Source organism: Dinoponera quadriceps, unplaced genomic scaffold, assembly GCF_001313825.1.
Source record: "Dinoponera quadriceps isolate SergipeBrazil2010 unplaced genomic scaffold, ASM131382v1 scaffold1900, whole genome shotgun sequence".
NCBI classification, from domain to species: domain Eukaryota; kingdom Metazoa; phylum Arthropoda; class Insecta; order Hymenoptera; family Formicidae; genus Dinoponera; species Dinoponera quadriceps.
The window spans coordinates 1-17,521 of NW_014555948.1; the positions used below are offsets into that span (position 1 = coordinate 1).

The window sequence follows — 17,521 nt, forward strand, 5'->3', positions numbered from 1 at the left end:
TCGTTTCACAATCACACGAGATACAAAACCGTGAGATACAAGACGAAATCAAATTTGACTGATGCTTTTAATAGCTTTCTAATTAGTTTCTTATAAAATATCGAGCAATGTAATTCAACCTCGTTCAGTTTTTGGAGTTTCATCCCAACGATTCCGCCGGCTTGACACAATTTTCTCGTGCGAGGGTGTTTCTCTGCCAGGGGTCGCAGCTCCCGGTGTCGCGTGCGCTGGTGTGGCATCCCACATTCTCGTACTGACTCCAGGAGTCGCTCCAGGGGTTTCCGCTCCTTTGCCATGGCCTGGAGTTTCATCCCATCTAATAGCAGCTGGTGTTACCTGGAAAATAATAATACGAATGTATCATAAAGAATAGAGAGAAAGGTATTAAATCCGTATTATTGAATTATCAAATCTCATTAAACCTGTGTGAACGATTCACAGCGTTATAGCACTGTGTACTTGAAACAACTGTTTAAATCAGATTATTAGATTACTGCAGGTCACACTGTGTTTTAACACACTTAATATATTTAAATAGATATTTAAATAACATGGTTCAACGCAAAAAACAAGCAAAATTTAGGCGTATAAATATATATCGGACATCTGCATTATCCCATGAAGTTGGCGTTGCCGCAGTACCAGACAGCTTCTTCTGCACCGGAGTATCGTCCGTCTGATCCCAACGTCCCCTTTTTCTCAGTATTAGTTTAGGTTCACCATTAGCCTTCAGGGTGCCGTCTTTAGCTTTTTCCGCTAATCTTTTCCTCAACTATAGAAAAATATAAAACACAGAAACTTTCTTAACAAAGGCTCTGATTTTGCATAGCTCGAAAAAAAACATACAAATGGTTGAAGCAGAGATATATCGAAAGTTATAACGTATTCACACAAGATATTTTATTTACGTACTACTTTTATATCATTTCTATGGGACAGTTAGAGCTTACCTCTGTTTCTTCGCCTTTGAGCATTTGTTCGCGCATGATTTCGGTGTATGTCCTGGAGCCAACATCGGGAGTTTTACCACCTGTAAACAGTAGTCTTGTTACTTGTTGGATCGCAACTTATTACTGACATACTCATTGTGACACCTGACCACTTAGGTCTAAATGAGAACTTTTCATGAATTTTTTAACATAGCTTTTAATTCCTAAGGAAAATATACCAACCTTCTGCGAAGGGATCAACACGTTCAGGGGAAATAATCATTCTCCGCCTTTTTTGCCTGTATTCATCTTCTCTGTCAGCTATCATTGGCCGTCGTCTGTCCGCAAACGGATCATAGTCTTTCTCTTCCTCTCTGTCAGCTAGGGTGGGTATTCGTCTGTCCGCAAACGGATCGTAATCCTAGCCAAGATAATGAATTTATTAGTATGAACAATCATTATAACAATCAGAGAAGAACAAAAGTATAGTTGTAGGTATACAATCATACTTTCGTACAATATATATATATATATAGATATTTATATTTGTGTAATAAAATGATAGAAAAATATTCAAGGACATTATATTCTATTCGTAATACCTCGATTTCATCATTTGCTGCGATTGAAGTGACATAGCCGTCATATTTGTTGTTACTGCCATCATAAATGTCTTGGTCATAGAAACCAGTCTTCCCCAGGCCGACTTGGTCCTTTTCAGAAACTGTGTTCAAAATCTCCTTCTTTTTCGACTGAATTTCTCTTATTTGCGCCTCGATATCTGTAATGTACGTATTATTGAAATTGTTGAAGTCAAATTGTTATTTTTACAGAGAGCTGCAAGAAAGAGGTTATGCGTTATTGTGTCAAATAAAATGAATTTCCATTAATGTTTAATGTTTATATAATTCAATGCGGCTGTTAATATTAACAAATAAAGGGAAATGTATAAGGTGAAATTAATTGAAAGATAATTATAAACGTAATGAAAACCTTCGTGAGTCCTCGGTATGTTCTCCATCGTGGAAACGCACTATAATGGAGGATTCATACTGCGTTTGGTGTCCAATGTTACGTTTGAATTGAATCGGAAGCATATTCGACTGCGATTGGTTAATTTCTTAAGGCGTAAGGAGAATTCACCTCTTAACAGGAAAGCAGAAAAGTAGAAGCCAATCGGAATTCGCACTGGTAGTAAGTCAGATTAGATAATAGATAAAGCAGAAATTGTCGACTACCAGCTCGAGTTCCGATTGGCTGCTGTCCTTCAGCTTCCTGCTTCCTGTCAAGGTTAAGGAATTTTCCCTCAGATTTCAGTACCGACAGTAAATATCGGAACGCGGCCTGTGTGAAAATTATAACCTCCTAAAGTTGTTTTTAACACGTGCCAAGTGTTTATAATTATATTTAACTTTGTTCAAAAAACAGGTAAGAAAAATGTGAATTACGCCAGAAATAAGTCTAAAATATTTCACATCGCATTTTTCATTAATGAATTTGTGTGTATTTTTCAGTATCTATAAAAATGACTAGGTATACAAGAGCAAAGGGAGCTAAAGCATCAAACGAAAAATTGCCAAATGAAGCTACACCGTGGCATTTAATGAAACAACAATTAGAAGAGAGCAAGAAAAAGGAACCTCCGGAAAGCAAAAAGTCAGCAAAGAAATTGCTAGCTGATCAGAAATATAGCGATACAGTTGGAAAGCGTGATCATGATTGGGCCGACTTCGATGACAATAAGGGTGAGAATTTAAAGTCAAAGCGTCATATGAAGCTCGCAGGAAACTCGAGAAACGACGACACCGATTGTAATGTTAAAGCTAAGAATAATAACACAGAAAAATTGGATACAACGAAAGATGGAAAGACTGAAAAGACTAAGGAGAAAAGTAAATTTTCCAACAAGAAGAAACAACACGATGTTAATGACACACATTCAGAATCTAACAATGAAGAGTCGAGCATTTCGCAGAGTAACGGAAGTTCAAATATTGCCGTATTGAGTAAACGACAGAAACGAAATCTGAAAAGAAAATTAGATAAATCGAACAATGACGAATCCAAAAGGTTTAAGAAAGATGAGTCAAATGAAGATTCTCAAGGTAAAGTAATGAAAACAAGAATCAAGAAGAACGGAGAATATAAAAGAAGAAAGCCAGACACCAATGTCCAAACAATTATAATTAACGGTGTGGAAATTGAAATTATCAAGTACGACGGATTTCCCGTCAAAAAGGAAGATGCAGAAAGGTTGGCGAAACTCAAACAAGAGATGTTAATGAAAGGTAAGTACAAAATTATATAAAATTTGTCGTGTGCTGTAACAGTATTTTAACTTGGAATTTTAAGAGAGAGGAAGAGATAGAATTAGTAGGGACAAAAGGAAAATATGCATACTTAACACTTTGCGGGCCGCGCATTTATCGAAGCGCCGTTGCGCTGCCGCCGGCGAGATTCACGCAGGTTCTACTGCTCGCCAACGGTGATATTTACGCAATTTTTCGATACATAAGTAGTTGGTATATAATTATTATTATTTAAGAAGGCACTAAAATAAGGAAAACAGTTGAAAACAATGTTTCCTGATCGTCAAACCATCACGCCAGCGTGACAGCGGCCGATAACCGTTGGCGAGCAAAAGTCACGTCAGCGTGACAGCGGCCCGCAAAGTGTTAAGAATCCGCAGAACTCAAACTGAGTTTTATCTTGAGAAAACTAGATAGAATTTCAGAAACTATAAATTTAACCTTTAATTTTTCTTATTAATAATGAAAAATAATACTGATTTGATTTGAAAAAAAAGAATTTAATAATAATCTAATAATATATAAAATAAATATATAATAATATTAATGATAATATATACTGTACAGGTGTACCACAGTCTAAGGTGGATATAGCATTGAAACTGAAAAGACGCAAGGCTGAGAGAGCGTTGGCGCGTGCTAAGAAACTTCTTTGCTTCAATTGTCGCAAGTCCGGCCACGTTTTATCGGATTGTCCCGAGCTTGGCGGGAAGGAAGAGGCTGGGACAGGCATTTGTTTTAAATGCGGTTCGACGGAACACACTCACTTCGAATGTAAAGTGAACAAGGACTCCGCCTATAGGTACGCGAAGTGTTTCATCTGCCGCGAGCAGGGCCACATTTCCTCGCAGTGTCCCGACAATCCGAAAGGGATCTATCCCAATGGCGGTTGTTGCAAGAGTTGCGGCGCCGTGACACACCTGAAGAAAGACTGTCCCGACTTGATGAAGATCAAAGAGGACAACGTTGTTACGGTGGAGAAGATAGATCATTCGGCTGTGGAGTCCTTGTGAAAAGATGCAAGAGGGCTGAGGCGAGGAAGAGACGAAAAATATAATTGAAGTAAAATTGTCAAGTTTTAGAGTATAACGTGTAATATACATATGTCGCTGTAAATTCATTGCGTGTGTGTGATGTCATTACCATTCTTAAAAAAATACATTTGAAGCAATTTAAAAGAATCAACAAATTTACGGACACATACGAGGGGCGATCGACACGAATGCCATCGCATAAATGCTAAGAAGACATATATTAAAAAGTAATACTTCTAATAGTTTCTTATTAAATACACAAACTCGTTGAATTTCATTAAAATTCTTTATTAACCTTTAATTGGAGTTGATGCTCCATCGTACTGTCGTGAAGACATCCTTTATGTGACGTTAATACAGAGTTTGCAATGGCTAGTCATGTTACCGATGCACTGTTCGTAAGTTTTGTATTGTACTTGATAAAATAATATTCGCGGGTAGTCGTTCAACGTTTCGATATTACAAAGTTCTGATTTTAAGAATTATCGCAATCCCCCCATTTGGGACTGAAGAGACTGTTTTCTTTTTTTTTATTTTTTGGACAAGCACAAAAATTATCGTTATCGTCCGATTTATTGTATGGCTATTTGAGGAACTTTCGAGAATTTTAGCGTAGTCTGAAAGTAACGATAAAAGTAATGGTTATATTCGTCACTGTTACCCAAAAAATGTAACTTCGTTACTGTTACAGTCACTACCGAGAAAAAAAAGTAATTACAAACTCGTTACTGGGAAAAAATAACATGTAACGGTAACACGTTACTTCCTAACCCTGGATTGTTCTTTTACATCTGCAAGAATAATCCAGTCTCGACACAGAAAAACTTCCAACAATTGTGAAATAAACGTTCTGAACACGGCTGCTCATGAAAATAAATAGGAAGGTCTGGATCAAGAATTGAACAGTTTATCATTTGCATATGGTTTTTATAGATAGAACAAACCATATCTGTGCCAAAATGAATTTGCGGACCTGCCTTTTAGAACTTTTCATGCTTACAAGTATTTTGCGCGCCCGCAAAAGCTTTGATTCATTTTTCAAATATAATCTTTCAATTATCGGAGGAAATATGTTGTTATTTAGTCTTATTTTCCATTGGATGTATTTCTGATCATTGTCACTTCACAGGCAATAGATAATTTGACGTTCCTTATTTTTAAGGCAATTTCGACGCACACGTAAGAATTATTTATATACATTTGTAAAACTTAATGGTCGTATAAATAGATTGTAAATACATGTATTTGTTAATATAATATTACAATATACAATATGTATCGTACTTTATTATAAACAAGACTTGAGATTTTCCCAAATAATCTCTTGGATAATCAGTACTCTTTAAAGATTCCTCCTATCAACATCCTATCTTCTTACATTGCGAGAAACATTTAAAATGATAAAAAATAAGAATACGTATTAATAATTTACTTTCATTTGTTTATTTCCCGAAATGCGATTATACATTAAAGCTCTCCGAGTAATATCTATCTGTTAAAAATCTATCGTTATCATCGTATTAAATTGATTTATTTAATCTAACCCTCGAAATACCAAGATTTTTTTATTGTATAAGTTATCAAGCAGAGCACTTTATATTCGTGAATATTATACAATATGAAAGTTATTTACGTTAAATATCATTTTACAATTCGCTTCTCTGTCATTCTTACTTACATTTACAAGTATATTCAATGAATATATATGTGCAATATGCGAAATAAAATATAACTATAATTATAAGCAACAAAATAGAAACTACCGCGTATTTACTTTTGCCTAACTTGATATTTCCAGGGTTAACAACTGCGTAATCCGTTGATAGACTCATACTAACTGCAACGACTTCTTAAAAAGTCGAGTTTATGAATCGCAATGTATTAATATCTTTCTTGCAAAGTTAAAAGTTAAATACGAGAAAGAGAGAGATAGATAGATAGATAGAGAGAGAGAGAGAGAGAGAGAAAACAGAACAAGGAATGATTAAATGACAGACGACAATCAGATATAATTCTGAATTATTCTGAACGAAATTCGAACCAAGAGTATTTACTGCAAAGCGGGAATCGCTATAGACAATACATTTACATTTGATTGTATATTAAAATCGAACAATGCAAATGCGTATGAATCTCTTTGAATAAATTACAGTTGTATTCTGTAATATATCTTCAGTGGAAAAATGCATTTATGCATTTCAGGCAAACTGCGGATCGTTTCCCTGATTACAATTCGCATGAAAAATGTTGTTTGCCATTGGCGTTGGATTTGACCGAAAACTAAAGGCATACGGTGTAATTTAGCTTTCGTTTCTATTATCAATGTGAGTAAAACAAAATTTTATATTCTCTGTATAATAGTCTTTACTGAACAAACCTTTACTTGATGTTTTATGTTACTAAAATTAATTAAACAATTTGTGAAAAAAAAAAACGTGGATCAATGATACTTGTCTGAAAATAGTTCAGATCTAAATGCGCAAGTATTTCACACGTAAGCACAGGATGTCCTACGCAACACTTATTTCTAGATTTTATGTGTATGTATATATGCATATTAAAATTATTATTTGAAGAAGGTTCTAATTCTCTCTTCGTTACTTTCTCCCTTATTATCGAGTTTGGAGATATAAGTATTGCGAGACATCCTATATATGTACAGATCACACACACACACACACATGTGTGTGTGTGTGTGTGTGTGTGTGTGTGTGTGGTATGTGTGTGTGTAAATTATATGTATATATATTTGGTTTTTAATGTCTAATTATATATTATTTTGTAGATACAGTAGATTATATTTATAAATTATATGTGAAAACGAGTTTGTAATTGAAGTCTGCGAATTCAACTTATGAAAGCGTTGTCGCTTCTGAAACATGTCTGAAATACCGTGCGAAGCGTAAAGTGCCAAGTAACGTTTATGTAATCCAACTACTAGGCGAAGATAATGTTGACACTTTCCATTTCGTATTCCGGTTCCATTTCTGACTTATCGTGCTTTAAAGAACATACGTCTGAGGAGACGATCGATTGCAACTATTCGTATTTCTCCATCAAGATCGAGGAAATTTAAATTTTCTCCAGCTTATTCGATCAATTATTAACAAATGTGGTTGTGTGTTCTCCTTCTTTTTTCAGTAAAATAAAATTATTTCTGCCGTCTGTCAGAAATTGGACGAAACGATCTTTGCCCGTCTAAATTATACCTTCCAGAATAACTCGTCATTAGGAAACAAAAGCCCACGCAGAGTCATTCGATTCTCCTTTAATCTTTCATACTAAACATTATTTTCCTCTTAGAATTCCAAATGCATCTAAGGAGGGAACTCAGCGTAAGCTGTAATAACGTTTAAAGGATAATTCAGCGGGCTAAGATGATACTAAGGACCATCTTGTATCTTGTGATTAATCTTTGGTACGTAACATTCATTATGCTATTTTTTTTCTTTTTTATTTCTACTCAATTTCCATGAAAACATGAATAATGAAAAACGAAAGTTGCAATGAAAATCCCACCGAGTGCACCTGCTAGGTAGCTTCAGCTTTATGCGCTGACTCGATAATCTCTTTCAAGCATCGACCGAACTCCTCGATAATGAGCCGCTGAGACGTCTCGTCGTCAAACATATTACGTTCCGCCTCGTCTGCCTGTGCCATCAAGCACTGACATGTTATCTCCACAACTTTGTCCGTCAAGAAATTAAATGGCTGCCTGTAATATATAAGAATAGAACTGTAAGAAACAGATATAACACATGGAAAGAAAGGTATCGGAATATAGCCGGAAATAGTAACGAGATCAATCGAAATCATCACGGACCTTGTTCCAGAGTTAGATGTTGCTGGTGGTCTGAATGCCATCTCAGACAATTGTAGCTGCGCTTTATTTAAACTAATCTGAGCTGTCCTGACTTCAGTTGCCTCCGCCAGATCTTTCAGACTCTTCTTTTCCAATATCGGGTCTTCAATATTACGACAACCTATACACTTGCAGTTTGCAGAACACGGGATCTTAGCCTGGAAAAATTCAATTTACTATAGGCTTTTGCACGTTTGAATGTCAAGTGACATATAACATTTTGTTTATATTTGTGATCAATACGTTGCTTTATAAATATTCAAACGCTTAACGTATGTAAGCTTTCTGTTTCAAATACGATTTCGGCCGCCATTGGCGAATTGTCTGTTTTCTTCATTTTAATATCTTTTTCTAAATGACAAAGTTTGGAGGAATTCTCCTTTTAACACAGACTTGAGATCTGCATTGAATGCCACTTGAAACTTACTGTTATCGACTTCAAATTTTGGACCATGGATCTATCTTGGATAGGAATGGACATACGGTCTTATTGGGGAATAAATTACATTTTCTGTGCTCATCGTTTACCTTCGACTATAATTGTGGCTACTTTGCTTAGGTTTCCGTTTATAAATTTTCCCGTACTTTTGTTAAAACATTGCATTTTCAACTAACTTTGTGACTCAAATTATTGTCTAATTTTCTGCCCAAACTGAGAAGAGCCTGCGATAGACTAAAGCATTTTTATATGTGAGAAAAGTAATAATTAATAAGTTGTTATGCTTGAATAACAATGGTTGGCTTTCTTATTATTATTAGGTCAGGTATTAACGTCTTTTTTTATTTATTTTGTGAATTTATTATACTAAGTAATGAACTTTTTATATTGAACTTTTTATAATGAACTTATTATACGAAGTAATGAACTTTTTATTATACTAAGAACTTTTTATAATAAATTTATAACCACACACACATACACACACACACACGCACACACATATATATCATACATTAAATATTCTATAATTTTACACACGTAGAAGACTATTTAAAACATAAATACTCAACATTATTTAAATTTTTAGGAAAAAAGAGGTTCTGCTATAAATCATATTAGCATGTGTATGTAGCTTACCTCGTAACATTCGCAATAGTTTTTCAGACAACCACTGCGTTTGCAGTTACAGCCTTTGTTATGTCTTCTTATATCGTCGCCAGTCTCACGGCCTTTGCCGATTTTCGGGCGAAAGGCGTTAGGATTGCGCTCTAGGCAGGACTTAATAGCACGCTGTCTTTCCTCCTCGTTTCCGAGATTGTTAGAACAGTTGTTGCAATTACACAAGTGACAAAATTCGCCGTTTGCGAAGCAATCGCAATAACTGTAATGAAGATACATTTGGATTACCAAAATATTTACCTAATTATGAATATATTCAATATACATTCTATTTAAAATAAAACGTAAAGACATCGATTAATTGTACTTTCGTTAATCCCGAATATATTTATATATTTCTGTAATTATATAGCGGTGCTTACTCCGATTAAGCTTGGTCAAGTTATAATAATCGGCTCACAAAGAATATTCATGCGATCTTTCTGACGAATATTTTTGTAAAAATACTTCAAATTCAATCATACTTTCCGAGTTATTAATGTCAGTTGCACTATGACGATGACAAAGGAAAGCGGCAAAATTCAAAGCCTACTATAAGGCATCTATTTAGAAATCAATAATTAAATAGAATATAATATTCGGTCGAAAATTACTCTTTAAAGAGAGTTATTAGAAAACTATTCTGAAAAATTAGATATATGTGAATATATATAGAAAATTATTTATATTGTAAAAGAGTGTGAGACTGTTTAGTTACGGTGAGAAATGTTTTGACATTTCGACAAAAATTGACAAAAACTTACAAAACTTACAGTTTCAGACACTGTGATTTGGTGCAATTGCATGGTTTCCTCGGCCTGATACCGTTCGGTTCGACATTGCCGTAACCTCTTTGAGAGTTTTTCCCTTCTATCACACACAAAGTCGCCGTAGAACTTTGCGAAGTTCCCATTATGTTCGACGTTGTTTGTTGTGACTTCAATTTCCCATCGTCCGTGGACTATTCGAAGCAGTATCGTTTTAGATACGTAGATACAAGGTTTTTATAAAATTTAATAGATCGGTATTTTGATAACTAAGAGAACTGAAATTGAAACTGGGACCATTTTATAATCAAAACCGTTGCATACAAACGTTGAAAGATCTTCAATTTCTTTTTATACGATAGTATGCATACATACATGTATCGAATTTTTTTTGATGTTAATGAATATTTTGCGAAAAAGACCTGATATAAAACCAAAATTTGACTATGCACTATGTTATTATGTTAAATTAAATAACAATATTCCTGAAAAGCATAAAGCAATCGATAAAAAAAGAGAAAAAGAAAGAAAATACATTAACGAATTTTACCTGTTGTTGAATGTATTGAGCAGGAAGAACGACGATGTTCCCAACATTCGAATTCGCTGATAGAACCGCTTGACCTGACGCTAACTGACTTAATGCTGATGCTGGAATCGCCACAGTGTTCTTCGGCTGATTGCCGACAGTTGTTCCAGTAGCTGCTGTTGCAGGTATAAGCAGTCTTTGACTTCCGCTCGTAAGAGTTGCCTTCGGCGCAACAGTTCTCAGAGTCTGATTACCAGTATTTAGTGGCACAACCTAAACGAAAAATATGAAAAGGAATTGTTATATTTATGATATATAATACGAATATGTCGCACACATGTTTTAAATATTGTAGCATAGCTCCTACTATTATTATAGTTTATTTAAGTAAATATAAAAATATTTACGAGTAACGTTATAAAATAATTCTATTGTTATATCAATTAAAAATCAATTTGTATTAAGATTAGCACATTAAATTTGTTGTTTATTATATTATTTATACACTTTCGCGCTAGGCTAAGCTTTTATTATACCTTTACGATCTGCTGCTGACTTCCTATTTTTTGACCAATGCCTACAGTTTGAAGTGTCGTAGCAGACTTTGTTTTGCTTACAGTAACAACGTTGGTAGATCCTGATGAAGGTGTACTGACTAATCTTACGTATTGCACCTAAAAAATAGAACATAGTATACAATATTGACTTACACTATGATTATTAACTGTGGATAAACTAAAAAGCAATATACTTGTCTTCCAGGCATTTGAATTTGGTGAACTTGATTCGACCCGGTCACGATGTTCTGGTTAGCAGGTATTCTGATGACTTGTCCACTTCCAAGTACAGTGCCGGGTTTCAAAGTACTCTGGAAAAAAAAAAACAGAATTTCTATCGTAAAATCTAATATATATATGACATTGTTAGCTTCATTAAAAGATGATAAATATAACAAGATGCGTTGTAAGCGAATAAATGAATTTATGAGATAAATTACTGGTTATTGATAATATTATACATATGTACATGTTAGAATATATATAAAGGAAAATCTAGAAAAATTATATTTTTTCCTGCAACTACTGCACGACCCGAAGTATTAACGTTAAAATTCAATCTTAAACTTTAATTATTTACAATATGACCAACCTGTCTGATAATCACTTTCTGTGGGTTTTGCTGTGAGGATGATTTGGACGAGACAAACGTGGACTGATTCGTCGTCGTTGAAGATTTTGCTTGAATACTCGCAGTTGGCGCGGGTAGGATTTTTGTCGGTGACTTTGCAACACTGCTAGTAGGCACTATAGTTACCTTCGATGCTTGCGACGTTGAAGACTGTAGCAATTTGTTTAGAATCATTCCCTTAGAAAGAAACATATGTACATGTAAACTTCATTAAAAACAGATATAATTATACACGTTTTATACAAGTTATACATACTTGTGTATTTATACTCTCATTATTTCTTACTAAGTACAAATTTCTTTGCGACAACATATATCTAAAGCTTTTGTCTCTCAGCGTTCTTAAATTTCACCTTCATTTGTATTTTTTATATTTTAATACTTTTGTCATTATATTGCGATTGAATCTGCTTGGTGTTTCAGTGAACTACAACAATCGGTATAAAAGTCTGCAACACACCTGTTTCTGTGGCGAAGACGGCAGGATGTGTTGCACCTTATTCGTGGGGAGTATACCCATTTGTTGCGCTTGCGCTAATGTTATGGTCTTCGTTGGGCTCGTAACGCTATAATTGGACGAGCTGTTGTTGAGGAATTTAATCCCTTGGCTCTGTTGATTTTCACTCTGCGAACTCGTGATAAGAACTTGCTGGGCGGATTGCGCCTGGCTCCCCGTCAGTATCATCTTCGTGTATACCTGTTACGATTGAAGAAAATCATTAAAATCCACTGACAATAGACAATATCACCCGGTGACTTAAGACAAAAATCCTCGTCCGTCAGATCACACGGAAACTACGACGGAAATTGCGTACACGTACGTTACGTCCCGTCTGAATATTCTGCGTTGCCCGCTTCAAAGTCGTCGGTTGACCTATCTTCACATTCTGCATGTTACTGATCGTGATATTCCCCGAGGAGCTGCTTGTCGTGATGGACTTAGCAGGCTGAGCCGACCTCAGCTGAACGACACTTCCGTCCGTGGACTTTCCGGTTATCAGAGTCTGGGCCAGGGACTGTAGTTGCTCGGCCGAAGCTGTCGGCGGATGCGATATCTTAAGGATCTGGCTGGTGCCTTGTCCGCTCGCCGGTGACACTATCATAATCGACTGACTCTGCGTGGTTTGGCAGACATTCGACTTCACCTGTGGAGGTAAATCAAATTAAACAGATAAGTAAGCCATTCTCTCTTTCTCTCTCTCTCTTTCTTTCTTTTGATCAGCTGCAAACAGGATTAATATAGTGTTACTTGAACAGCGGATACAGGCACCCTCTGCAGCGTAGGCTTGGTCTGAAATACGATGTTCTGACTGTTCTGATTGGCCATCGTGTAAACATGCTCCGTCTGCACTTGTTCGGAAATGTCGGCCATCTCCACGTCGGGTGTCAACACGTCGGTGTCGATGTTACGCTCAATCACTATCCGCTCGTCGTCCGTCGACATAACTTCCTCCGCGTTCATCGAGTCGAGTTCTGCTTGAATGTTCGCGAACGCGTCGAAGTCATTTGAACTGTACTGCTCGCTGCTGTGCGACAAGCTCAGTGCGCTGAGGTCGCTGTCACCCAGGGTACGTGAGTCCAAGGCTACAGGCTCCACCAAGGCCCGTGCATTCTGTCCCTTATTCGTGGACATGATAACACCACCTGATTGTCAAAACATTGATATCATTGGAGAGACAGATGTTAGAATATCATTGTTATTCTTTATCACAACGAATTCAACACAATGCAAACTTATCTAGCGAGATTTTCAGGAAATATTACTGAAATATTTTCTGTTGTCATAGGGAGATAATGTTGAACAAGCTTGATCAAGTATTTGCCATGAAAACACGTTCATCATGAGATCGTAAAAAAAAAATATATATATATAATTGTTGAACATCGTAAATGAAAAAAAAACCGTCTGATAATTGTACACGGATACAATGAAGCGGTGAGTAAAAAAGTGACGTTTAAAAAAGCGATCTGAAAAGTTATTCACTGTGTTCGCACGGAGCTCGGCTGACATTCGCTCGTAAACTCCGAACGATCAGCGCCAATGACAACATAAACATTACGATCGCGCTCGGAGGAAAACATGATCTACCAATGGCGAGACCATCATTTACATTTTAATTGCCGCGATTCTATCGTTTCGACGTCGACGCGGCAATTCGTCCCGTTCGGCAGGGTTTTCGCACTTGCACTTTCAAAATTGTGAAACAGCTGTTCGACCTCTCCGCCGCCGCCGCCACCGCAACGACAACAACACTCGCGCGTGAAGTCCGATGCGAGAATTCGAATCCCCGTAAGTACGACGGGGAGATTCGAATGGGCCAGAAAAAAAACGAGTTCGAGGCGCGATTCGCCGTCCGGACATCAGCGCCATTTGTTATTGGCGGAACGCGCCATTTTTGCGAGGCGGATTTTCGAGCGTGAGAAGATCTCGCTTGATTTCAAAACGAATCGGTCGGCGATCTCGCAGCGGGGGGATTCGCGGGGTTCGGAAGCGAAACGGGCGGGGAAACGAGCGAGGGAACCGTGTCGGCCGCAGCGGCGCGCAGCTCGATTGGCAGCTCTAAACATAACCTCAAAACGTTCGAATCGACGACGAAGTCGCGGGTTCGAATCGGCCGCGATCGAAAGTCCGCCGGAGAGGACGACTCGGTTCCCCCCGACGAGTTCTGAAGTCCGGCTCGGCGGGACGGAACGAAAGGGATTCGCATCGGATGATTGACGTTGGTGACACGTACCTGCGCGTTCCTTCGATAACTCGAATTGTTCAAAATCACGCGCCCACCATTGCTGGCCCAGAATGCAACGGGAACTTTTGCGTGCGAAACCCGCCGCCGAGAAATGACCCCGTTAAGCGCGATAAGGCGCGATAAATCGACGATCGGACGGATCACTGACGTCGACGACGGTGAGCGGCGACGAGGCGATGACTCGATTCGACGCACTTTACAAGCCGCATTATATTTTTCGCGCTTACGCGGGCGAACTGAAGATTGAATCCCCGAACTAATCGCAAGATGGTGAAGTCTCTCTCGTGTTGTCGATCAGAGACTAGTCCGTCAGCGCCACCTAAGGCCTGCGTTGGGAATAGGAATGGAAAAATGAGAAATGGCGGAAATCTCGAACCTTAAGCCCGTATCAGATTATGGATTGGAGGTTGAGATTGTATTGAAATTTAACCAATCAAAGCAAAGTTCACTAAATCAACCTCAATCAAAGTTCGCCAATCAAACTCAAGTTCAGCTAAAATTCTGTTGCTTTGATTAGTTAACCTCCAATTCCACCATCAACTTCGGTTAACATAATCAACCGATAAATCAATGGAATTAACCAATCGTATTGTTCAATTAGTTAATTGATTTATGTAATTGGTCAATTCTGTTGAGTTAATCGGTCGTTTAGGTTAATAGGAATTGGTGGGATTGGAGGTAAATTTTAATTTTAATTGATCAATCACAATCGAATTATAGAAGAAAAGTTTTTCATGATTGGTCAGTTTCTTACGTCTTAAATTCTCATTGCAGACCCCGCTTTAAACTGTAGATTTTTTTAGTGATTGCTTCCTAGTGAGAGACACGAGTCGACGCAAATCCAATTGTGTCATCATTTCCCTTTCTTGGCAAATACGAAATAAAGACAAAAGATGATATAACTAGATCATCTATAACTAACATCAATATCCAATGGGAGAGCATAGTGTTTAGGAACTTTGGGAACTTTAGCTAATAATGTACATTTCTTTACCGCAATCGATAATTCGTGTACAGCTGAAAACACTCTGAAGGAACACTGTTGACCGTCACAAGAGTGCAGTGCAATCGTATTTGCTATATTTGACAGTGTGTTATCTTCTCAATTGACACAACGCAAGCTCGGTGTGTTTCTCGCTCTATTGCGGCTTTTGCACGATTTTTCATCACGATGGATTCAATCCCGAGAACGCATAAAGGTTCTTTTCTCGTATCAATTGATATGTTCTATTTTCTAATTTCTGTTGATCATCAGTGTTTGTAATTACCTGGGAATCGTGAACATTCACCCGCGCAAATAACAAATTTTCGTACGAACTTTGGTCACCTGTCAACAGATTGTGACTCTTGTCTGATTAAAACAGCAGTTGTTTCTAATTAAACTTAATAGAGGATGTTTGATCGGACATTGAACAAGCTCGATACATTGTGTTAGTTATCTAAAGTACTAAACAATTATATGTACGTATGTATGTATATATGTTACAGATATTGAAGCTCAAATAAGGGAAATACAATCAAAAAAGAAGGAAATATTGAATGCAGCTGCTGAAAAGGAGCAAGTTGCCTTGGGGAAAACAGGCTTTTACGATCAGGATATTTACGATGGCAGTAATAATAAATTTGACGGCTATGTTACATCGATTGCTGCCAATGATGAGATTGAGGTATCCCAAAGCTTAATAAAATATTTACTTTGATGTACGTTCTGTTGTAACCATGTTGAGAAATTGGTTTATTGATGGTATTAACTTTTGTGATAGGAATTAATTGTAATATGTATCCTTTACATAATAATATTTATTATATAGCAAGAAACATTTTAATATTAATATAATCTTGATCTGGAATAGGATTATGATCCATTTGCGGACAGACGAATACCCACCATAACTGACAGGGAGGAAAAGGACTTTGATCCGTTTGCGGATAGACGACGACCTACTATAGCTGACAGGGAAGATGAGTACAGGCAGAAAAGACGGAGAATGATTATCTCTCCTGAACGTGTCGATCCTTTTGCAGAAGGTTGATATATAGTCTTTCCTAGATGACATTTGAATGTAACAAATAATTATTCAGAATCTGATAGACATATGTTAAAACAAATATACATGCTTTTTGCATATTCAAGCAATTGATGTAACATTTATTGATATGACTTGATCACAGGTGGCAAGACACCTGATGTTGGTTCCAGAACATACACGGAAATTATGCGGGAACAAATGCTTAAAGGTGAAGAAACTGAGGTATGTGGACATTAAAATTCGATGAAAATATGTAAAATCCTGGAATTAACAAGTGTTAAAAGATACAAAAAAAACTTATATATATGTTGAGTATATTTCCTCATAGCTGAGAAAGAGACTGGCAGAAAAGGTTAAAGATGGCACATTGAAAGCCAATGGTGAACCTAAACCGACGCCTAAGAAGAGAGGTCGTTGGGATCAAACAGATGATACTCCGGTGCAAAAAAAGTTGTCTGGTACTTCAGCAACACCAACATCTTGGGATAATGCAGACGTATGTTTGCCATATATTTTTAATTATTTTTTTAATTTAACATTTGATTATATTATGACATTTATTCAAATAAACGCAATTTTACGCAAATTTTATTGACATCTGGAATAAATTCAAGATGATTTGAAATTTTCTCCGTTTGTTTCTATTCTGTTTCTGTTTTGCGATAATTTTTATACGACTTTTGTAGGTAACACCAGCCGCTATTAGATGGGATGAAACTCCAGGCCATGGTAAAGGAGCAGAAACTCCTGGAGCGACTCCTGGAGTAAGCACAAGAATGTGGGACGCCACTCCAGCTCATGCGACGCCAGGAGCTGCGACTCCGGGCAGAGAGACACCGTCTCACGAGAAACCAGTTTCAAGTAGACGGAATCGTTGGGATGAAACTCCAAAAACTGAACGAGGTTGAATTATATTGCTCGATATTTTATAAGAAAAGAACTATTTAGAAAGCTATTAAAAATATCAGTCAAAATTTCATTTCGTCTTGTATCTCACGGTTTTGTATCTCGTGTGATTGTGAAACGA

General features: G+C 36.9%; 4 protein-coding genes across 6 annotated transcripts; 2 read left to right on the plus strand and 2 right to left on the minus strand.

The window, feature by feature from the left end:
• Nucleotides 1-114: 114 nt before the first annotated feature.
• LOC106746132 (splicing factor 3B subunit 1-like) lies at nucleotides 115-1,996 on the minus strand. The gene is made up of 6 exons (XM_014622368.1): nucleotides 1,923-1,996; nucleotides 1,532-1,710; nucleotides 1,173-1,350; nucleotides 951-1,030; nucleotides 605-772; nucleotides 115-336 (listed from the first exon to the last, which is right to left on the minus strand). Exons 1-6 carry the CDS (start codon nucleotides 1,948-1,950, stop codon nucleotides 115-117), a joined length of 855 nt encoding a protein of 284 aa, XP_014477854.1. The 5' UTR covers nucleotides 1,951-1,996.
• Nucleotides 1,997-2,226: 230 nt separating this feature from the next.
• LOC106746136 lies at nucleotides 2,227-7,005 on the plus strand. Its single transcript, XM_014622373.1, has 3 exons — nucleotides 2,227-2,357; nucleotides 2,444-3,217; nucleotides 3,806-7,005. Exons 2-3 carry the CDS (start codon nucleotides 2,455-2,457, stop codon nucleotides 4,249-4,251), a joined length of 1,209 nt encoding a protein of 402 aa, XP_014477859.1. The 5' UTR covers nucleotides 2,227-2,357; nucleotides 2,444-2,454; the 3' UTR covers nucleotides 4,252-7,005.
• Nucleotides 7,006-7,013: 8 nt separating this feature from the next.
• LOC106746134 (protein lin-54 homolog) lies at nucleotides 7,014-14,751 on the minus strand. 3 transcript variants are annotated; one of them, XM_014622370.1, is made up of 12 exons: nucleotides 14,453-14,751; nucleotides 12,967-13,361; nucleotides 12,539-12,862; nucleotides 12,178-12,414; nucleotides 11,679-11,894; nucleotides 11,281-11,397; nucleotides 11,066-11,203; nucleotides 10,551-10,802; nucleotides 10,007-10,194; nucleotides 9,213-9,456; nucleotides 8,096-8,292; nucleotides 7,014-7,987 (listed from the first exon to the last, which is right to left on the minus strand). In XM_014622370.1, the coding sequence occupies exons 2-12, from the start codon at nucleotides 13,348-13,350 to the stop codon at nucleotides 7,804-7,806; spliced, it is 2,481 nt and encodes an 826-aa protein (XP_014477856.1). In that variant the 5' UTR covers nucleotides 13,351-13,361; nucleotides 14,453-14,751; the 3' UTR covers nucleotides 7,014-7,803. The 3 variants fall into 3 exon arrangements, with proteins under 3 accessions (XP_014477856.1, XP_014477858.1, XP_014477857.1); XM_014622372.1 differs by having other exon boundaries at nucleotides 14,692-14,714; XM_014622371.1 differs by lacking the exon at nucleotides 14,453-14,751 and adding an exon at nucleotides 13,829-13,948.
• An 820-nt stretch (nucleotides 14,752-15,571) lies between these two features.
• Nucleotides 15,572-17,418, plus strand: LOC106746133 (splicing factor 3B subunit 1-like). The gene is made up of 6 exons (XM_014622369.1): nucleotides 15,572-15,663; nucleotides 15,953-16,131; nucleotides 16,318-16,492; nucleotides 16,637-16,716; nucleotides 16,823-16,990; nucleotides 17,181-17,418. The coding sequence occupies exons 1-6, from the start codon at nucleotides 15,636-15,638 to the stop codon at nucleotides 17,400-17,402; spliced, it is 852 nt and encodes a 283-aa protein (XP_014477855.1). The 5' UTR covers nucleotides 15,572-15,635; the 3' UTR covers nucleotides 17,403-17,418.
• The last annotated feature ends 103 nt before the right edge of the window (nucleotides 17,419-17,521 follow it).